Below are 24,166 nucleotides of genomic sequence, written 5' to 3' on the forward strand. Positions count from 1 at the left end.
TTATTACTACTACTACTACTACTACTATTAATAATAATAATAATAACGATAATAATAATAATAATAATGCATTTTATTGAAAGGCATTTTAAAGCACTCAAGGACATACAAGACAACAATAACAGTACATCAAACATAATAAATCAGCAAACAGTTAGTATAATTGTACAGAGATAAATAAATATGAATGTGACTAAATAGTCAGTGTGAGACAGACTCACACTTTCTGGCGGGATTTAGATGTGGTTTTCATGTAGATAAGGATAAAACTTTTCTCACTTTTTTACATTTGATACTCAACTCATTTTAACCTCAGTCAATTCCGGCCTTTATCAGCCCTCCTTATGTAAAGTCATTACACTTGAAACGCCATTATTCTTGAGGCATTGTCAAGTTAATCAGGAAGAAGGTGTGTATGTTCCTGTTTAGTGGAGTACACGTGTTTGCAGGACTCTTCTGAGAAAGGTTTTGGCTCATGAATTAGAGTCTTTGTGGAATTTCATCACCAGGACAAACTGACCACCACTGCAGAGCAATTTAAAGGAAAGGTCTGCAGTTTACACAATATGGTTTGGTTACATCATTGTTCCCCAGTCACAGAAGTGTTTCAGCTGTTAGTTGATCGCCTTATGCCTGTAAATGAAATAGCGTTATGGCATTACCAACAATCAGTTTATCTAAATTGCACTTATTTTGTTCAAGCTGCCATTTATTTTTCTAAGTGACATCAGGAGAGATAAGGATCAATTGTAGCATTGTGTTAAATTCAATCAGCTCGATTTGTATTCACACACTTGTTTTCCGACAACTCTATAAAAGATTATTTACGTAAGTGCTGATAAACCTCCCATGGCAGCGGAGCTTCACTGAAATCTGATAATGTAGCCTCAGTCTTGAGATGAGAAGATAGCAGAGACATTTTGAAGTAGAGGGATTGATGTAAATACTGTAAAGTGTTTAATAAGACATGGGTAGTTTGTAGCAGCAGTCTGTTTCCATTTAGATTATTTCAAGCATTTAAAAGTTTTCTTGGCAGATGTTGACACTGTAACAAGTGTCTGACTGTGGAGTCTAGATTAAATCTGACTCAGTGACACAAGGTAAGCTCTTACTTATCCAACTCTTAATGCTCAAGATTAAATACTTTGTGATAATACGTGAAAACAACATCCATTTAGTAGTAACTCCACAAGCTAATTAGAACAGTCTAATATTTGCCCACTCCATTATATTTTATCCAAATGACGAATATGTGGAAAGAGGACGTATTCATCATCTTTCCTCTGGGACTGGTCACCAAATAGTTTTTTTTTTCTGTCCAACCTCAAGAGGTGAATTGTGAGGTGACTCATCAGCACTTTCGTCCTGACAATGTTTGTAGAGTTGGACAGACGTTGAGTTGTTGTTCATTCACTGTGACTCAGCCTCAGTGTCATTATACCTGGTGACCTGGTGTGCTTTAGGATTGAGCAACTGAGCTTATTGCGTTAATATTCTGACCTATTTTCATATACATACAGTAAATTGCCTGTTTACAACATTTCCGCTTCGCTGACCAGATTTTTGGCACACTGCTTTATATTAATAACTGGAACACAGGACGTGATGTGTGTGTGTTTTTTTTTTTTCCATTTCCTGCCGCAGCAGAAATAGTGTAATTTCCGTGTTTAATTCAGTTTGCACAATAAACAGAAAATGAATTGAGCATTGAGTATGAGGAGTCATTTCCAGGCCTGACAAAGACTGCCATCTACAGATCATCACAGCATTGACATAGTCACACTTGTTGGTGTTCTCATCGGAGGAAGATGTAGCATCAATACACAATAAACTTTACAATAATACAAATTAGATATTTCATCCAAGCAGTTTCCAAGCATATTTTACCCCATTTGTCTGTTTTCTTGTTATTCATTACTAAAAAGGCATTTCTGAAAGATGACAGGAAGACGTATTAGTGCGTCCATATTCACAATCGACATCCTGAGTCTTGTAAAGAAGCCCTTCAGCTCTTACAGACTAACAATAAAACCATTAAGATTGAGGGTTGTCAAAATGTTCCTGCATTCAGGTTTCATTGTAGCTATAGTACACTAGAAATGTCACATTACTTACACTGCAAGGTAGATGCAAAACTACAAGAAATTGGAGGCACTTTACAAATAGCTGTTCTTTTAAAAGAGACATTTAAGGCCACACTTTCCCTTGAAAGACACCAAACTTTGACCAAAAACTAAATTTGATCTTTTTATACTGACCGTTTAGCATTTTTTGCCCCCCATGTTACAGACCTAAAAGGATAGATTTGTGCAAATACTATAAAGTGACTAAAGCAATAGGAAGTTCCTAAATCTGAAAGACTAAAAATAACCAGCTGTCAGCAAGGATGTTGTCTTAGATCACCCTGCGGTGCTCGGTGATATGAGGATGACACGGGGTGATAAGGAGGACAGCGGTTTGACTCAGACGTCCTTGTTCATTTACACAGATCAAACCACCAAACCCCCCCTCCATTCACCTACATATGAGTCATCTTCCTGTGTCTCTGCACAGCTCATCTGTTTCCTAAGGTGTTCACAGAGTCTCTCTATCAGTTTGCTCTTATCTTTTGTAAGCTTGTGCTCCTCATGGTGATAGTCAGTGAATGCATCGGAGCCAGGCCTCAGGGAAAATCTGCGTCTGGGAGCAAATTATGTAAATCTGTAACTGAGCTTGTTGGTTCTGTGTCGATGCTACTTTGTGTGTGAGCAGAAGCTGGTAAAATTGTTGTTCATGTGCAATATGAGGAAAAATCCAAACACATTTATCTCCAAAGGGCCAAATTCCTGACCTCTTATTAGTTAATAACAGCATCATCATACTAAAATGTAACTTTCCACAATCATATTCTGAAGTTTGTCGACTTTATCCAAATGTTTCACTCCTGTGGCACATTCCTTTTGAGGTTGTTTTGCACAGCAGTTGTGTATTCAGTGATTGCATGTGATGTGCCGTTTAATTGTGTGAAGGAGTTAATCTGTCGGAGCCATCTTTCAATAAACGCTTCGCTTTTGAAGTCACTGGAGCGTTCTACTTGCTAATTCCCAACACTGCTTTTATCTCTCCCTTTCTCTCTCTCTCTCTGTCTCTCTCTCTCTCTGTCTCTAGCTCTCTTCCTTCTTTTCTTCTATGTCTATGTGTGTTAATGTGTAACTTTCTCTCCCTCTTATTTGTTTCCAGCAAACTCAGATGCCCTGAAAGCCATGATTAATGAAAACAGCATTGATTCTGATGGGTAAGTGTCCCCCCTCATGTTCCCTAACACCGACCAGACTAGAGCAAAGGCCGACCACCAGATGGCGCCATAAGCCTGGTAGTCTCACCTGTGAATTGACTGAACTGAGAGTAGCCAGCAGTTTAAAAAAAAAAAAAAAAGAACACATAAAGCAACCAGGCCACATTTCTCTTCTGATACTTTTCCAGATTGGCATGGTTTGATTGAGGGCAAGCAGCAGGGGACCGTTCTTAAAATGCCACTCTGCCCCATATTACTGCATTGTGGGATTATTAAAGCATATCAAGCACAGTTTTCTGGCATCCTCATTGGATCCTAAGCCAGAATTCACAGTGTGACTCCACTTAAAGGGGAGAGCTGGGCAAAGAAACTGTCAATATTTAAATTATAGGCTCTTTAAATAAATAAAGTAGCCTGTGTTAGTATTAAAACAATTAATGAATTGATCATTTCTCAGTTGTTCTGCTCACTCAAGCAAAACACTAAACAACTGACTCTCAAATGTGAGGATATGCTGCTTTCTCCTGCTTTAGATAACTTAACTTAAATTAATCTTTTAGGGAATATATAGAGCATTATATGGAGCTTTATGAATTCATCATGTTGTAGTCTGGTAATTTGGGAATGGTAATTTGTAGAGATTGTGACATTTATAGACCAAAATATGTATTTTAGTAATCAAAATATAATTGATAGTCTAAATAACATCATCATATGCTGAACCAGTCCCCCTGTCCAGCCTTCGTCCAATCAGAACTTAACAACTGAAGACTGCTTTGTCTTCCTCCACATGTTGTAGCAGTGTGCATCAGGCTTTAGTGAGAGTAATACTCCCTTTGTAAAGAGTTAGTTGGGTGGTGTCTCTCTTTAGCTTTTCCAAACCCTCCAAAAAAACAAAAGAGACAAAGTGAAGGGAACGGATTAAACACTGTGTTTGTCTTCTCTAATGTAAGCTGCAAATGTTTGCATTCTGTTAACCAGCTTACGACAGCATGAGCCAGCGTTACTCTCACCCGACACACTGGTTAGCCCTCATCCTAAAAAACCCCAATAAAACCCCTATAATGTTAAAAGTGAATACATACAGTTTGAAAGATCTGAAGAATAAAACTTAAATCTTACCAAGTAATGATATGAGTTATGATAGAGTCAGTGTGAGACAGAGTTTTCAAGCTACTTTCAGTTCATTCTAAAAGTAGTAAAAGTTAAGTGGTGAATCTTCCACTGTTATCACTATAAACTGCAAATGTGCCTCACAAGAACATTCCCATTTTGACATTCACATCCCATATAAAAAAGGCGGCCCAAGTGTCACTTTGAAATGACCCCGCGTCGCTAGAACCCGGGAGCCAATGGTGCGGGCTGACTGAGATTAGACGTCTCCACTCTTCATCCCTTCATTCATCTGTACGGAGCAACTAGCGGAGTAAATGAGCGAGTGTAGTGCCGCTTTACCGCTCTCTGAGATAAGAGGAGAGGGATTTAGGCAGATAGACAGATAGGAGAAGGAGATGCCTGCGACAGAAGAAGAGTGTAAGTAAATCGAGTTAGCAAGAGTGTGTTTTCCCCCCCTCTCCCTCTCTCCTCCTGTCATTTTTCTTGTCTTGCCACAGTACATATTGCTCAGGGAGGAAAAAGGGAGATAAAGAGGAAGGTGGATGTTCTTCTTTCTTGCAAGGAAGAAAAGGTGGAAATGGTCAGAGCCGTTCCTCTGTGCCAAGGATTAGCTAAAGGTATTGAGGTATTCTGCTCAGTCACATTGGGTGTCCTGGATAAAAAAACCCACACACATTTCCCCAGCATCACTTTCATGTGTCTCACTTCTTCAGTTCTCTGTCCAATTCTGTTTTTTTTTCTCCACATATTTCCACCCGTTGTTTTCTCTCACCCCCCCTCCTCATTTCCCTTCACTTTTTGTTCATTTTCAGCCTTTGTTCAAATTGCTCTCTGTAGTACTCCCCCCTTTTTCTCTTGCTGTAACTCCCCACATCTTTCTGTCTGTCTCTCTCAGCCAGGTCGGGCAGCCTGCCAGTAGATCACTTAGAGATGGTGGAATAGAAAGGGGGGGGGGTAACAAGAGTGGGAGGGGTTGTAATTTATAGGACACTTCTAGGGGAGGGCAGACAGACAGGCAAAAATAGAGGGAGAGGAAAAAGGAGAGAGAGAGAGGGATGGAGAGAGTGACTGTACTGTGGCCAGGGCTCACTATCTGCCTCTCCAGATTTGGTACTTAACTTCCTCTCTCCTCGCTGCTGCTTTCCTCATCAGCACTCGAGCTTCAACCTCCCCGCCGTCCCTCAGTCCCCCGTCTTCTCTGCACAACATGCCCCAGCTCACATCAGTTTATCTCCCCTTTGTCATGTCTTTTCTTCCCCCTTGTTTCATGTCTCATTCTGCTGTTAGCCAGAAATCTCCATTATACATGTACAGAACACACACAGATCTCACATGTGTGTATTTGTCATGCAAATAATATTTTTGCATTTTTACATATATATATATTTTGACCTTGCTTATTTTTCTCTGTGAGGCTTGCTAGACTCAACAAACTGTCTTACCTGCCAGAACTTGTCATAAATCACCTGTTTCAGACTAGAGAATGCCACCTTTTCATAAGGAGGTGCACATTATGTTATGTTATATTATATTATTGAGGCTCCACATTCTGCTTTGTTTTGTGGGTGAGTTTCATTCAGACCAACTTCAAGTCTCGCTGTAAGAAATCAGAAGACAAACATAACATAACATAATTTAGGAGTGACAGTCTGAAACAATATAAATGTAAATCCAGCTGACGCGTCATCAGAGTCAGCTCTGCACTGTGACAGAAAATAAAGAGGGAAGTCACTTCACTTAGACGTGAAGTTAGATACTAAAAAAAAACCAGTTTTATAAAGCAATGCACTCCGCAGTAGGAGGCGGGCAAAAGGATGTGACAGTCACAGAGATGTTAGAAGAGAATATTATAGTCTATATCTGATGTTACACTGTCAGCTGCAGCAGGAGATGATACCGGACAGACACCTGCAGGGAGACACAGAGGCAGCTGTCAGAGTGAGAGAAGTTTCCAACAGCTACAGAAATGTAGAAGTTGCTGTTGCCAACACAGGCCAATACAAATTTGAAAATCGAAACAAAACCTTTGAATAAACAGAACATAAAGTTTGTTTTATACTTATACTAAAATACTAAAAAATTCTAAGTACTAGAGAGAATGAATCGGTTTTTACATGAGGCTCATTATTTACACTACACTTGTTGTTGTTGTTTTTCCATGGTTTTGGACCCCTTAACTCCAATTAAAGGAAGTCTTACAGCAGACAGTGACGTGTTAAAGCAGTGGTTATGTAACCCAGGTCCTTAATGAGAGGACAAAGTTGCAGCCTTTTTTATTGCTCATTTTTCAACCCTTTTTACCACAATAAATCAAACTGGCATAGAAGGATAGTTTCACAATTATATTATGTTGCACTATAAATTGTATTTTTCTGTTTCCCTATTGAGCTGTAGTAGAAGTCCAGTTATGAAAAGAGGGACTAGAAACACTGTAACGTTGAAAGATATCTACTTGATTTGACTCATTTGGATGTCTGAAGCGTCATATTAGCTGCAATGAGAGTGCATTAGAAAGGGATCCCTTAATTATTATCATTTGGTCACCTGACTGTTTTGTTGGGGTTTTTTTTTTTAAATAGACTAAAAATGTTTTAAAGCTTTACATTACATTTTTATATTTACTTTTTAACATATCAAAACTGAAGAAATATAAGCATTAAATGCAAAACAATTATATTACAAACGATTATGAATTGTGACATAACAGCTCATGGTTGCTGGTCGTCATAGTAACAAAACATGCTTCCCTGCACGTGAGTTTTCCAGTTGCACAACCATCAGAGTCACTGTATAAATATTAATCAGTGTAAATAGTGCTTAAAGATGTTCTGATATACATCTCAGCCGTCAACGCGGTGTGAGATGACTGAACCTGAGCAAGTTTAAAAATACTGAGACACAACTGTTTCCAACCCGGCGTCCTGGTGAGCTGACTTTTTCACCTGTGCTGTGTGAAAAATAAGACAAAGACTGGTTAGACAGTGTTGTCAAAACCTTTGATCTCTTCACATCAGGTTCATACATACTATTAAAATGTTCTTTCTCCCTACTTGTGATCTTTAATGCAAGCTCATTTTACACTCCAACAAAAAAATCATACATCATTTAAATCAATGTTTATTTCAAGTTCATCATCAAAAATGCCAACAAAAAGCAATTTGGGAACCATCGTAGACAATAGCATGCTTCCAATTTTGAGGCAACAGCTTGTGAAACCTTTTTTTCTCCCCCCGTTTCAACATGACAGTACTTCATTGCACAAATCGAGGTCCAGAAAGATGCCATCTGTGAGGCAGGCTTTATCGACCAACATCAGTTCCAGACTTCTCTAATGCTCTCGAGGCTGGATGGGAGCAAATCCTTGCTGCCTGGTCCAAAAATCGTGTGGGAAGCCTCTTCCAGAAAAAGCGGAGGCCGTTTTTTGGAATGAGACACTCAGCAATCACGTTTTTATTGTTTTGGCAGTAAAATGTGTCTTTTCATCCCTCTTCCATCCCCTTCAGTCTTCTTCCTCGATACCCCCCAATGATATACCGATTGGAGAAACATCAAAGAGGCGCAACTTTTTATGCTCTGCCTGTCCCTTGACACACACACACAGGCATACATACTGTATATGATATGTTGACATCAGTGTGCAGAAACTGTTTATTCTACCTACATGTGTAAACAATGTGGCTCTCCAGAGTCATAAAACATGCACAATGCAAACAGTTACTCTTAAAAAAAAAAAAAAAAGAGAGAGAGAGAGAGATCAAACAGTAAGTAGTAAGCTGGCCCCAATTAGACCCTGTTAACGCACTCTGAAGATAAACACAGTATGCGTATGAAAGATGTAGTTTGTGTTGTGATGCTCTTCTTTCTGCAGGTGGTCGACTCATGAAATTCTGTATCGATCACTTCACCCGATGGATTCTCGAACAGAAAATTGCCTCCATTATGACTTTAAACATTGTCACTGTTCAGCATGATTGTTCTCGGAGTAATTGTTTGTGCCCCGTTGGAGGATGAAATAATGTGTCTTTTCTGCAGTGGAGGGCCGCACTGCAGAATTCGATGAGCTTAAATTCTCTCTTTTGAGATGTTTGGGACTGAATGTAGGTCAGTTGTTATTGTTATGAGTGGTTTCAGTTCTCAAAGCCAAACTTCTGACAGCTGATCGTTAAAAAAGTGGTTTTATTTCATCTTTGGTTGTTGTTGTTAACATGCTGTTGGATCTGTTTCACTAACTTTTTTTGCTTCTCTTTCTCCTCCAGTCCTCCCCTCACCCCGACCTCCCCGACCTCCCCGGGCACCCCCACGCCTCCCTTAACACCTGTATCACCGGGGGCGCCACCAGGGGCCGCTAAGCACACCTGCAGCCACCTTCACACCATTGGGGGTATGGCTGGCAACAAGAACATCTGCACCCGCTGCAGCCAGAAGAAATGGCCGCTGATGAGGAGGCCGTCGCCCCGCAAGACTGAGCAGCGCCGCAGCCACTGTGGAGAGGTCACGGTGCTGGCTGTGGGCAGGTGTGTGTGTGTGTGTGTGTTTATTTTAGAGAAAGAAACCAAACAGGAGAGCTTAGTATTGCTTTATTATGTTATTTTCAAAATCTCTTGGAATCATAACCCCCTGCCCCCAGGTAAATAATTATAAATAATATTAGAACAGTTTGCACTAGAGGCACATCAGGCATGAATGCACACAAACACACACACACAGACACACACACACACACATCAAACATTAACTCTAAATTTTGCTCTAAACATTACTGAAAAAGCCACACTTAATTGCACAGGTTAAGTTTGTAGCTCTGCACTTTGACACCAGAGTGTCTGTGTGTGTGTATCTGTGTGTATCTGTGTGTGTCTGTGTGTGTCTGTGTGTGTCTGTGTGTGTGTGTGAAGCCTGGGAAAATGGATGCTGGAGGGTCGAGACAGTCAGTGGTTAACCTGCGCTGTGCTCCTTGGCAGCAACCTCTGTTAAAAGCACAGTTAACAGGAGCGGTTGTCACAGCAGTGAGAGCTTTACAGCGGCAGGAACGGAGAAATTTGTGACGGGTAACGTCCTCTGTGTCACTTTGCTGTTTCTCAACAGGTCAACAAATACACATGTGATGAATAGGAGAAGAAAGATAATTAGTGCATTAATAAATAGATATGAATTTCCAAAAAACAGAAAATAATGAAGCCTTATAAAAGCATAAAAATGATTTAAAGGCACGTACACATTCAGTTTTTCTGGTTAATTGTATTTATAATTTGGGTCAGTCGAACCAAGTCGGACCGAGGTTGTTATGTTGTCACACAATGCTGCATATGGTGTTTAATGATTCTGAATACCATCATCCTATTAATGATAAAATAATTATTTAAAACTGTCTGAAAATGGCGAGAAAATATCTAAAAATATCTAAAACTAGAATTATTTCCACATCAATAAGTTCACACTCCTTTTCACCAAATCTCTCCATCCGCAATCTGGTCCAAACATTTTTCCTCGATTTTTCTTTGACTTGACTTTGACTTTCTTTGACTCCATGAAACTTTGTGCACCAATTAGCAAGACAATCTGTTTTTGACATATTTTCAAACTGATTTTTCCTCATTACATTGATGAAGGAGCTCATTTTTTCACAAATAACACTTTCTGTTGAAAGTACAAAAAGTTCAGGGTGCTAACTTGAATGCTGCGTTAAACATTGTTATACAAACTTATTTTCTTCCTCAGGGCACATGAAGCATCTGCTTTTGCACTTTTTGTACTTTCCGTAAAAAAATGTTTTTCTCATAGGATTGTGGGAGTTCACTAAGTCATTCAATTCTTGCTAATATTGGTGGAAATTGTTGTAGCTTTCAGTTATCTTAAGGTCTGTTTCCAGCTTCAGAAATCAATCTTGTTTGTGGTGTAAAAGGCTGTGACACTGCTCAACTCTTCTGTGCACAGAATGTGAGCAAAGAAAGAGCAAGAAAAAGACTAGATATATACTGCCTCGCGGTTGTAAGCTTCAGCCAACCAGTCAAGTTACAGTTTACAATCATGTCCGTCCAGACTCATAATATTTGTAATGAACGTCCGTCATGTCAAACACTGTAATTTAATTGTAGAATCTGTTCTGGGTGTTTAAAGTAAAGAGAGTATATCCTCGTCCCTGTCACGCAGCAAGCTCTCTCCTCATCCTTAATGTCTTACTGCGAGCTGATTGGGATGCAGAGAGGAAGCTTTTCATTTGCACACCCAGATGAATGGCCGTGTACACGGAAGGGTCAGCATGACCTGGATACGAATATTGATTTGCTGATTTAATTAAAGTGTGTGTGTGTGTGTGTGTGTGTGTGTGTGTGTGTGATTTGAGTTGGTGGATGAGAGAGGTGTAAAGTTTTGCTTGGTGAGAATCATAGCAGCGTGTGTGTCTGTCTGTGTGTGTGTGTGTGTGTGTGTGTGTGTGTGTGTGTGTGTGTGTGTGTGTGTCTGTGTCTGTGTGTCTGTGTGTGTGTATTATTAGGACTATGAGCAGATGCCAGCTGTGGCACAAATCCAATATGAACTGAGCCATGACATTTCCATTTCATTAAAAGGGGCCTTGTGTTTTTTAAAATATTGCTTATGACATAAATATACTATTTACAAAGTGAAAAATTCATCAGCCAAGTTGTATTTTATTGTGACCCAGAAAAATGATTCACACTGGGAACCTTTTTAGTCCCCAAACTTTCTTGAAAGAGCGCACACTGTGTGTTTTACTTTGTCATTCCAGCCTGTAGTTTTTGCTGTAATGATGTGTTAGACCTTCCTACCCTGCAAAAAAAAAAACATATGAAATGTTTGCTTTTTTTTATTTTTCTTCTCAGGTTCCGCGTGACAAAGTGTGAAAAAACAGCCAGGGATAGGCGGACGTTGCTTATAACAGATTCAAACGGGAGTGTCCCTACGTCTCCGACAGAAGCAGAGCCTAAAAGCCGGTCGACGTCTGAATCCCAGGAGGTCAGTGTGCTGGAAACTTATTCATCCCACTGGTCTCTTCCCCGCTGACACTGTGTATAAATAAGTGTTGCTTATGTATGCAAAATTATGTGTGTGTGTGTATGTGTGTGTCACAGCTGGTCTGTGCTCTTTTAATGATGAGCATGTTCACAGTACTTGGTTGACATCCACACAGCTCCCTCTGAACACTGACAAACATCATAATTATAGACGGCATGACTAGATATGTAGAAAAAGAGACTACGTTTGTGGTTTTGTGGTTATGTTTAGCAGTATTGTGATGTTTAACTGCAGGAAGAGATGCAGAAACAAAATATTTCAGGTAAAAGCAACGTATTTTCACACACACTCACATTGAAAGGCCCAAAACAACATTTATTCAGAATCTATCTCAACAAAAAAAGGATAAAAACCCAAATAACTTCAACTTCAATTCAGAAAAATGAACGCTGAACAAACTCCAGTGCACAATAACCTGCGTTTCTTAGTTTCATAACCATTCAAAAATCCATGATAAAGACTTTCTGACAAATCCAAATGTTTAATTTATTGTTTACAAGGAAGTGCGTCCTCCTGTAGATGCCAATGAATCGCTCTGAAATTTCCCTCCATCTTCCGTCAACTTCTTTCGTGCCAAAAAACGTCTGAAATATTGAACACACCCAGCAGCACAAGAGCAAACTGCACAAACCCTTTTACCCTCACAGAGAACAAACAGCTGTTGCGGCTTCAAAGCGAGCCCTGTGTGATGAGCTCTAATTTAACCTAAATATTAGTCATCACGGGTTGCACGCTTGATAATCACATTTAATGTTCATGCACACACTCGGCTCGTTCCAATTTCATCTACAAGATTTCAAACATTTCGGTTTCTGACAGCACAGAATTAAAGACTCTAATATTAAGATTCGGTGGATGTGTATCAACACTGATACTAACCTTATCAAGCAGCCAGACATGACCCGTCCACTTAAAATGTTCTGTTCTGCTCCGTTCATTTGCTGCTTCATGATAATACATTTAAATGTCTATTACAAGTTGAAAAGGAGAACAGCTCAGGAAACAATCACATTATTAACAGCTAAGTTAGAAATTGAAGTTAAAAAATACTCACCTATGGAGGAGCTACGTTGTTTAGCAGGTCAGATCTGGTGTTTAAGAAATTACAGTATGTCTGTGAGTTCACTATCTGTATTATTACTATTATTATCATTATCATCAGTAGTAGTAGTAGTAGTAGTAGTAGTAGTAGTAGTAGTAGTAGTAGTAGTAGTAGTAGTAGTAGTAGTAGTAGTAGTAGTAGTCTCTACACCAGTAATCCCACAGCTGTTGGGGCAAACATGAGAGCACTGGAATCAGAAACTGTAACAAGGTAGAAAAAGTATACATGCTACATCAGAGGAAATCAGCCTGGACGCTATGACCGCACTCAGAGATTTCTAGATATCCTAAAAATTAGAGTCTTAACATATTTGCTTCAGACGTTGGGACGGGCTCAATCAGACTCACCCGCTTCAAGTAAATTAAAGTCATAACCACGTTTATTTTAAGATGACGAAACACTGTGCACATAGATTATGGAAAGAGTTTATTTAGAGCACATTTAATATCAGCGTTTGCCATTTCATACTGAAGTGTTGGTTCATTTATTGAAGAAAAAAGCTTCCAGTCTGTGGGAATAAACCCTGATGGTTGTACACTCATAATCAGACTGAAGATTATTGACTCTGCTGATTATTTTCTGTATTAAATCACTTACTTCCTTCCCACCAGGAGCAGACGGACAACTTGGACAAAGAGAAATTATAGAAATTCCAGGTAACATATCCTATCTTTATCACATATATAATTTCACTTCTCAAATATATTTGTAACATATATTCCCGCATTTTACAGCTTTCCAAAGAGAGACGAAAACCAATATCTGGACGCTTTTTAAAACCCAAATGAGAATATTAAAACATCAGCACTGGAGGGACCAGAAGACTCAATCCGGGAATCGTCCACACGTACTCTCGCTCCACAGGGAGCAAAAAGGAGCTGCTGATGGTGACGACGGTGAAATACAGAGTCACACTATTTTACAAACAGAAGCGGGGAACTTGTATCTGTTTATGATACACTTAATTTCCCCCTAAAACAGATTTACTTCAGTGCCTTGCTCAAGGGCAGCTGCTTGACATCATGGAAGCTTGAACCAGGGCTTTCCCAATGAGCTCAAGTCTCATTATTTGTATGAAGATGAGGCCCAATATATTTGTACATAATTATAAATATATAAATAAGTTGTGTGTGTGGAGGTACAGAGGAGTTACTGCATGCCATCAGCCAGTGAATTTATATAAAACTAGACTTCTGAAAACAGGTACAGCCAGTCAGAGATAAAAGGTTGTCATTCACAAACGGGAAGAAGGAACAACCTGACATAGTGGCCACAGATCCAGGAAGTAGGCTGGAGCGTCAGTAGATGTGATAAAAGAGTAAAGCAGCAGTAATCTTATCCTGTGACAGCGTGAACATGATGTCATTGCTCTTGATGTCAGGATGATTATGCGTGTTGCACGGTCAGTGTTTTCCAACTGATGATCCAGCTCATCATTGTTAAGCTTCCAATTGGACCTCTAAAACAAACAAAAAAAAAGAACAAAATGCAATATTCAGGGTTGAACATTAATGTTTAAATGTTTTCTTTTAGCTATAAAAGCTCTGGATGACAGTGTTATTTAATTAACAGCAAACCATAAAAACCTGAAATAAATGTTTTTTGCCACTTGGGGGCAGTACATCAAACTATAAACACAATTTTGACACGGCATCATTAGCAAACTGTTGTTTTCACATCCAGCAGACTTGGATCAACACTAACACTTCATTTAAGTTGTGCTTTTGTCCAATTTATCAATGTAAATCCAATATTCCCCCTTCTTTTTCGCTCTGTTTTTGCTCTTTAACCAACTCTCAATGGAAACATATGGCACAGCTACTAAATGCTCCTCTGTGTTCACCAGCTAGCTCACCAGCTGAGCGGGCGGTGTACAGTACAGCGGGTTTATCAGAGCTTTTCCCACTGAAAACAGCTGCCTGCTACGTCTAGAAACGACACGATGACAGATTTGACAAAACAAGCTGAAAGAGGCTAAAAAAGGTCTGTAGAGCTGCCAGGATCCGCATAGTCAAGTGATTCTTTGTGAGTTCATCATTACAACCTCTTTCATATGACACTTAGTTATTTGACTTGACTGATCAATATGTTGTGTTAAAATGTATCCTTAATAACAAAGTTTAATTTATAGATGTATCATGTTATGTTAGATTTAGAACATGTAAAATGTGGATATGACTAAGTTCCACAGAGCAAATTGCTTTTACTCTCTCATTTTATATTCATTTTGTCATGTGCCTACTGAAATGGATTCATTCATCCGATAAAGCCAAATGAAGCTACTTATATAACTTAGGCTGGATGTATCTTTTATACCATAAGCTGCCTGTAAATTCATCATCATCACTGTGCTCGCAGGGCTCACGAGCAGATACTGTACAATTGATTTAATCCGTCATGGATTATCTATTATCAGACGGCCCACCTGGAAGTAAGCCTTATTTTTTCTTTTTTTTTTTTACTTATGAAATGTGCCTTTCATTTTTAAGCATGTGTATGTGAATGGCAGAGATCACGTGCTGTTGTTCACGATGTGTTTACAGTGTCAGGAATCATTTGTAAGCAAATTCACTGAACGAGAGGAAAAAACATGTTTTTAGTCGCACTTATGTTACCTCCAAGAAATGTGTGTTTTTGTGTGTGTGTGTGTGAGAGAGAGAGAGACAGAGACAGAGACAGAAATGCATGATGTGAAATTATTTTTGTATTTCCTCCATCAGTGAGGTGAAGTTTCGTTTCTTTTTATCAGTCTATTCCATTTTTCTATGATTTCGGAGAAACATAATAAGTAAGTTTATTACCCGTTATTCTATAAACAGCCAAATCAATTGAGTTTTTTTATGCTTGTTGACACTCTTTGTATAAGACCTGTAATTGGCATCCAGTTTGTCAGGATTAACTAAATTAAACCAAAGCAGAAAGTGCAGTGAAGCGTCTACCTCTTTTCTCCTCATGTAGAAAAAGTGAGGAACCATTAAGGCTGGTTCAAACATTATAGAGTAGAAGAGTTTAGGCCCCTCTTCCTGTAAGACTGAACCAATGAGACAAAATCAGCCAAACATCTGATCTAAACATTGCATTTTACATTGATATAGTGTTTGTGAATGTCAGTTCATTGTGCCTCTTTTTTAATGAATTACACACGTTTTGTTATTCATTTTTGGAGGGCCAGTTTGCTGTGTTTTTATTGTTGTATAATGTAAAAAAAAATTGAGGAAATAAAGATAACTAACACACATCAAACTATAAAATATCTTTTTATTTTTTAGGAGTATTCTGTACATTACATTGACCTGCAGGCTCATCTTCTTCTTTTAAGCGAATCATCCGTCTTCATATTCTGTCTCATTCCCCTCTTTCATCTCTACACTGTACGGGTGCCTTTTCTCTTTCTAGTTTCATAATGAAAAAGATGATGTGTCTTATTCATCTTGAGTAGGTAGTCCAACGACCTCTGGCTCTCTATCATATTATTTCCAGATAATAGAGGTGTGACGGAAAAAGATTGAGGATTAACCATCCTTGACTAGTCTCCTCTTGAACTCCTTTAGGTTCACTCGTGCAGGAAACAACTTTTGTGATTTCACAGGCAGCTTAGAAGAAAAGCGTTACAAATCTGAAAATCAGTTTATTACGTCGATTAATTATTTACAGAGGCTTTAACTGGTCTTTAAAAATAGCCAGGACGTGGTTTAACAAGGCCTCTGAATGATGACGGTGACGTGCCGATGCTGCTGGTGTCACCTGACAACACTGGAGGGAGGATCAACTTTCAGATTGTTGACAGGGATGAGGGACGCATTTACATTCAGTGGAAAAGAAACCACAATAGCACACAAGGCGACGTCACCCCACCCATGGCTGTAGGCTCAAAGCAAACCTGCCTTTTATAAACACCTAGGTTGGCTTGGGAGGAGGGAGCTAAACCTGTCCGACTGATGCGGCTGACAGTGCAGGACATGAGTAAGCTTCAGAAAGGACCTGGTGCAAATATTGACTCCCTTTGCATGCACTGTATGTGTGTTTACTTAAAACAAAGGGTGTTGCCAGTGTGTGCAAAGTTTCACACAGTCTGTTAAAGAGACTAATATAAAAATCCACAAAAAAAAAATTAGGTATGCACATAACAACTGCATAGATGATAATAAAGCTCTGTTCTCTTTTTTTTTTTTTTTTTTGCATGACTTCATAAGTAGTAAATTTATCTCAGGCTCTGAATTATTCAGGCCTCCAGGCGACACAGTTCCCATGCCGATGCCAGGCTAAGTGCTATATCTTATCTCCGTTGCTGGCTATCAGCCAAGACGATGGAGCCATGGCTCAGGGGGCAAAAAAAAAAAAAAAAGAGAAACATTTGGGACCAGAGGGAGAAAGTTTAGTCAATGTTTAACACTTTTTGAACCTTGTGAAATGACTCACTCGACTTTAATTCCGGCCTTCTCACACGTATTAGATGTGGACAGACGGACAGCATCTATGACTGCTGGACATAGGCTTGTATTAAAGCAGCTTCAGAGTAGGAGAACTGGACACGGTTTGGTGCAAAACATGTAATATTTAACCTGAGTGAAACATTAGCAAACTTCCAGGAATGTTGGGTCAACTTCAAGACAGGAAGATCATTTTGGGGAGTTTCTCTCAGGTGCAGTGTGTAGAATTTAGTTGTACAGACTTGGCAGAAATGGAAGATAATACTGATTTCATTAGCTTATAATCCCATGAAAATTACAATCTTTGCGTTTTCATTACTTTAGAATGAGCCCTTTCTAGCTACAAAGAGAGTGGGACACACTTCTACCCATTTAGAAGGGGAGTTGGGAAATCTATTCATTTAGTTGTAATTTGCAGTTTATGAACAGCATTCAGAGAGCCCATCACTGATCTGCAGCTACTCAGGAATATATATGAGGGCTGATTTGTATGCGTTTGAAAGTCCTTGAGCTTTAGGGTCGCAGTCTCATGCTGAGGAGCTGTTTGTTCCATCTCTTGTTGGGAGGCATGAACACCACTTGATGTGATGTCTCCGACAACAGCATGGGGGAAAGATGTTTCGTGTTGTTACAGCAGAGTGGAAAGCTCCTGTCAGGGCATTTTGCTGTTAGCCCAGGGGAGTGACAAAGCACAGTTTAGCTGTAACCTCCGAGTGGTTCGATATGGGACGTGAACTGAGGTTAACAGTGTTTTCAGGTCTACACACTGGTTCTTTTAAAGGTGAAACATATCATTTCTTGGCAGTGCTATTTAATGTGTTATAATTTAACGGCTTTTTCAGGCTGCAGAGGTGAAATCAACAAGCACTAAAAAGAACAGTAGGTGGTTGACCCTGAAATTCAGCTTGTGTAGTGTCAACAGATGGAAACCAGGAAATAAATTCAGAAAAAATCTCTATTTGAAGTGTTACTGCAGCTCCTTAAAGCCTTTTGGCACTTACTATATGTTTCTAGCTTCCTTGTTTGTACACAGATTTCAAGAAGCTGCAGAATAACACAGTTTGAAGAGGAGATTTTCTCTTTAAATATTTCTCTCTAGCTATACCTCTGAGACGATGAAGTGTGTGTGTGCCACAATTAAGGGTGACATCATTAACTCCAACAAAGCCTTGAGAAAAACAAACATGTTGAGCGAGTGCAAACACCTCGGGGGACTCTCTACAGGCAGCTGCTTAATGGACCCAATAAAAGCAACATGAAGGAATCTGACATGCAAGCGTTCTACATTTGCCCGCTCACACACACATGCACACACACACAGCAGGTTGTGGCACAAATTATCGTGTTGCAAAACCACTTTTGTGCCGTTATCTTGAGGCGGGGTGAGGCAGAATTGAATACCATGACTCACAGCCACCAAGTGTGATGTTGAGAGGTAACTTCTTGTAATGGAAAAACATGACGGTCAATAGAGAGGTGAACTCTATTTCCTGCTTTCATGTCTGGGATGTCAGGGTTTCATCCGCTCCTTGAAATTTGTTTTTTTGGTCTCTCTCACACAAATCATCAACACATTTTCTGACAGCTGACATCTTGTGCTGACACCTGTGTCACTTTTTTCCAAATTAGTTGAAAAATTAAGGGGGAAAATTGGTGATATTTATATTTTTCTGAATGCCAAAAAATGAATGGACCAAAACTAATAATGAATTTATTCAGCTAAAAAGTGTCACGGCAAATGTTAAGCATGTAATCACATTTCTTGACCACTTAACACACGCCCCTGCTTTTTATGCTGTTAGCCTAAACGACATGCCCAAGTTGTGAGCAGCACAGATCCCACATAGTTTGAGACTCAGAGATGTGTCTGGTATCATTGGAAAGGAAACACTCTCAGGATTCTTGTAAAAGTGTCTGTGTGATTCTGTGACTTACTGACAAAGAGTGGCAGAGGTTAGAATAATGGGGTTGTTTACTCGCCCATAGGTTTGCCTTTACAATGACATGTATACAGACATTCAGGGACCTCTCAGCGAGATATAGACACAATAAGGCCACAGCCACAAGTCTTGGCTTCATGCAGTCCAAATTTGGAGTCAAAAGACCAAAAGATGAATTTTTCAGAATTATTTTTCAACAGGTATGTCCATGCGTTTTCCTCAGGTCCTTTTTGGAGACTCCAAATGGACACTTGGTTACCAAAGCTGTATAACCACAATCAAACACCTATAACTTCACAACCCCTTTGCCTACAATCAAAATCTTGGTCTCTAATGAAAGCTGACACCATATTATTATTATTATTATTATTATTATTATTATTATTACATATAACCATATTTTTTTGTTTGGCCATATCTATCTATCTATCTATCTATCTATCTATCTATCTATCTATCTGTTTATTTTGCTATAAGTCATGTCAAGTCGAAGAAGAACCAACCGTGTACCAAAATGCCGAGTGCGTAATGATATATGGTTCAACTCTTTTACGCACCGGGCGCACGCCGGTTACGCTTGGAGTTTGTTTATGGACAGCCAAACCTAATAGCTTAGTGTCATACACCGTTGGAAACCTCAGACTATTGGCTAAAAGGTTATCAACTTCATTTCACCGAATATTTCCATAGGCTAGAACAGCAGTCAATCAAAGCCATGTCGTCATTGTTGTCGGTCACATGTCCTCATTGGCTTTGGAGACATGTACTGCCTAATCCTAAACACCGATTGGCTTGTGTGTGGGGTCGTCAGAAGCAGGAGGAGCTCACGGTCGTAAACATCTAGTCACGTGTACTCTGAGATGGACGCGCAGGTCAGGAAATGACGTAAACGGACCGTATATAGTTTGTTATTTGTGTTATTACGTTACGTGTTGGACTAAATACATGGACATATTGAGGAAAGTATTCCGGTTTTATGGAAATGGATTTCATATTTCACAAGAATGGATACTTGGCGAGCTGTACAGAAAGTCCTGAGTCATAAGATGATCGTTGTGGATAAAGGGAAGACTTTGAAGGTATGTAGGCATTATAGCTTTTCTTACTTAGCTGAGTGGCTAGCCGAGCTAATCGCTAATACTATTACGGCTGTGAGCAACCATATAAGTCGTGAGTGGTCTTGAATGAATCAGGACAATCTAAGCTTTCCAACGATGTACGGCATGAATATATATGTTTGAGGGTTGGTGTTTAAAACATTCAGAAGAACTTGTGGCTACCTCCTAACATCCGTCCCGTCCCGTAGACGGAACAGCGTGCGTTAAGAGGTTAAACCCATGCTGCTCTTGTGTTTTTAAATTGTGTTCAAATGTCTTGTTTTTTAAATGTGTTTGAATGTCTCTTTTATTTTGTTCCTTTTCTTTCTATGAGTGACTGGGGGGGCTAACGTTTATTAGCCGGCTAGCGGGGCTAACATTTATTAGCCGGTAGAGGGGCTAACGTTTATTAGCCGGCTAGCAGGGCTGACGTGTATTAGCTGTCTAGCAGGGCTGACGTTTATTAGCCGGCTAGCGGGGCTGACGTTTATTAGCAGACTAGCGGGGTTAACGTTCAGTAGCTGACTAGCGTGGCATTTACAGAGGGTTAAAGATTTGTTGATTAAAAGTACTATTTTTATCATTTTTTGCCAGAGCTATCGTCTTCTTCTTCTGCTTTATTTCTTGTTCTTCTTCGTTTCCGGCAGGCTAGATAGATGCCTTGTGCCACGTTGCTGCCTCTCACTGGTGAATCATGGAAGTGCTTCAAAGGCGTGCGCTGGCTACGTTATACAGTGACGAAATCGCGTGGCTCCTTGCCGGTGGAAAAGCAACAGGTTCGTAAGAGGTGCTTGGATTAGCACCAACTGAAGACTGGCTCTAGCACTAGCTCCGAACCAGCAACGGCTCCAGCTCGGTGGGAAAGGGGTAAGTGTGACTGCCTATTGATTGAGTATCATGATCTGGAACATGGTATCTCGCTTCTGTATATGCTGAAGGTGTATGATGGAAGTGACAATAATCTAAACTTAACCAAAATGAACTAGAGGACACCTGTGGTTTTTCATTCAAACACACCTGGGAAATGTAGTTACCTGTAACTTCCAATATCCAAAAACACAGGAAACTCCACATATATATCACACAAACTGGAGATGGCTGCTTCATACATGTATTTCTATCATTTTAATGTCTTAATTGCTTTCTGTATTGATTTATTTCATTTGTTTTCCCCCTGGGAACTTTGGCTGTGAACTACATTTCCCATGTGCGCTGCTGGCTGAGAAAATAAAACACAGGTGTGCTTCATTATAAGCTCTGACGTTAAAGCTTGTGTCAAACATTTGCCTTTATGAAGGTCTAAACACTGAAAGTTTTGTTTTGTTTTTGTTTTTTGGACGAATGAGTGAAGAGTTTTTCTTTTTTCAAGACTTTGTGGTTATAGTCCTCTTGTTAAGTATCGTGTTGTGAGTGTAGTGATACGACAAGTGTCCAAAAATCATTAAAAACCCATAAATTAGCTACATTGATGCACTAGCTGACGTGTTCTTTCATGAGATTTCTTGACATTAAAAAAGAATAACATCTTGTAGGCTTAAAATTCTCTCAAAAACCAATCATAACCAAAAATGTAACGAGGCTGTTTCCTCTTTTAAGGACTTTTAAGGTGTGATCTGGGGCCAAAGATAGCTTCTCACTTCCTACTTTTTATACATGTTGACATTTTCACCATGATTTTAATGCGTTCTAATAAGCTGAAATGTCATATGCTCTCTAAAACACATCATAAAGCCAATAAAGCATCACATGTATGCCAAAACAAGGATAAATGTAGATTGACTCACATTTTGGAACAGTGAGGATCAGACATATATTGTAACCTAATGCACTTTTATTTTATTCTATTTATCATGTTCGGTAGAAGACTTACTGAAAGTTTGTCAAAATGTATACTTTTCTATTTGTGCCAGAATAAAGCCTCAGCTGTTATTTATCTATCTCAACATAATCTATCTATCTGTGCATCCTCCAACTGATTGAAAGGATCAAAGTAATCTGGTGACGCACACAAGCCGAGCTCAGCTCTGTTGTTTCACCGAGTAAAGATGAGTCACTGGTTTTATTAAGCAGGAACTCCACAGCAAATCCTGTTGTCATCATGTCCATGGATATATGGAAATGTTCCCCTTTTTTATTTTGCAAGACAATCACACCGACACACACACACACACACACACTTGTTGGTGCAGGTGTTATTCTTAATACCAGCTGTAAATGTGGGGTGTACATTCACAACCTCATAAAGAAAAGTCTCATTGTGACTGCTCATTTTGATGGAGCCGAAAATCAGAACTGCAGGTTGTGTGATTTGATCCAAAAACAAGGAAAACATTCACAGTGACACTCAGATTTAACAATTTTGTGAAGCCAGACATGTTTTTTGTGTGGTTTTGCTCCTTCTTAGAAGTCTGTGTACTAGACTGAGCTTGTTTTTGTTCTTCAGCTTGTGATTTCAACACTGTGCAGGGTGCTGACTTAACAGTCGCCACACTGTATCCACAACTTATCTTGTCCATCATGGAATGAAAAAACCAAAAATAAAAAACACAACAGTCTCCTTTTAGAGAGAAACGCATACCGTACCATCTTGTTTACTTGCTCAGAGTCATTTAGCGTCATAGCATCAGCTAAACTGTGAACATATTCACATATGCAGGCCTCAATGTGGCCCCGGAGGCTGGTGGTCTATCCCATTGTGTGACGACATGCTGTATGTGACAAAAATCTCCAATATCAGTTTCATGTGGTGTTGATGTGATGTGTGAAACCTAATGCTAGTACTTGTGGAAGGGTTAGGGTTAGGGTTTAGTGAAAAAGAGAGCTAACATGCATGCTATTTGACCAAAATCTGAACAAAACTCATACGCTTCCTTATGAATTAATACATTAACAACAATCTTGTGGAAAACAAAGTCTAACTAACAAGTGCTTAAAAAGAGCATGCTGTGATTGACCATGGTGAGCAATTACAGCGAGGAACAAGAAGAGATAAGGATAGAAGGGGGTGGGGTGAGACGAATAGATAAACATCCAAAAGAAAGGGCTATTTCGGTATTGTCAGCCCCTTGTTCCACCTCCTGTGCTGAGAAACATGGAGATGGACACACTAACAGCCTCTCCTGCCGCGAGGAGCCTTAAGTCCGTCAGCCGATTTTGGCTTTTCAGTCCCAGCTGTTGTGGAAGTTTCCAAGGCTCTGTGTATGTGTGTGATCTTCGAGGTTCAACATAAAGCCCTGAGGTGTTCATTAACCGTGGCCCCGGGGCCCTGGCCACCGCCTATTGAGGCTCTAACTGCTGCAATGGTGAGCTTTAAACACCTAAGTCCCACAGTGATCGCTTATGAAGAGGGAAAGAAGGAGCCAGCAGTTGTAAACAAGCACTTGATGCCCTGCAGAATCTCTGAGAGAGATCCATTTTGCTTTTTGACATTTTATAGATTTACAACATATAGAGGAGAGTGTAGCTCTGCACCCAGTAGTGAATTTACAATGAACTAAGATATATTGCTGTGTCATTTGGGCCAATCTCTTCTAAGTTTGACTCAACAGCGAATGACAGGTCTTTGGAAAAGGAAGAAGAATTTATTACAGACCAAAAAAAAAAAAAAGTAAACTGAGCTGAGAACTCATCCTTTGCAGCAACTGTCTTTTCTACTGGCGTTCAGATTCACTGCTCAACGTCAACATCCTCCTCCAGAGTGTGTGTTGTGAGGTTCTTGTTGTTGTTGCTAACCAGGTAGCGTGTAACTTTGGTGAGATCTCATGAGCTTATCTGTTCCGGAGGCAGCGATGTCTGAAGCCGGCTGGACGCCTCACTCCAGCACTCCTGGGATAGATGAGGATCAACGTCTTCTCAGAAATAAATTCAGTCTCAAACAAACAAACCAAAACCTGCACAGAGTAGAAAATACCATTTATATCAGAGGTTACTAATAGGTGGATCGCGGTCCGGATCTGGATGCAGATGCTATGCTATCGGGACCTGGACATGTAACTTATTAAATATTGAAGATTGATACATTTTGTCAGAGCGTTTCTATTTTAACGGGCACAGCTTCTCCTGCTATTACGGTAAAAGATGAGAGGTGGCAGATCAGAGCTAAAACTAAACACTTTATTTAAGAAGCACAACCAAAAACTTTCTGTAATGCGCTTTATTTTGAAAGAAAGTGTATC

General features: G+C 39.7%; 1 protein-coding gene across 1 annotated transcript in view; it reads left to right on the plus strand.

Moving 5' to 3' along the window:
- Window positions 1–15,159, plus strand: part of rell1 (RELT like 1) — a 39,954-nt gene extending 24,795 nt beyond the window's left edge. Inside the window, exons 7-11 of the mRNA XM_053343095.1 lie at window positions 3,220–3,274; window positions 8,647–8,904; window positions 11,230–11,362; window positions 13,136–13,180; window positions 13,259–15,159. Coding sequence (XP_053199070.1) covers window positions 3,220–3,274; window positions 8,647–8,904; window positions 11,230–11,362; window positions 13,136–13,171 — 482 coding nt within the window. The 3' untranslated portion in view covers window positions 13,172–13,180; window positions 13,259–15,159. The remainder of the gene's footprint in view (window positions 1–3,219; window positions 3,275–8,646; window positions 8,905–11,229; window positions 11,363–13,135; window positions 13,181–13,258) is intronic.
- The last annotated feature ends 9,007 nt before the right edge of the window (window positions 15,160–24,166 follow it).

This window comes from Scomber japonicus, chromosome 22, assembly GCF_027409825.1.
Source record: "Scomber japonicus isolate fScoJap1 chromosome 22, fScoJap1.pri, whole genome shotgun sequence".
Lineage (NCBI taxonomy): Eukaryota > Metazoa > Chordata > Actinopteri > Scombriformes > Scombridae > Scomber > Scomber japonicus.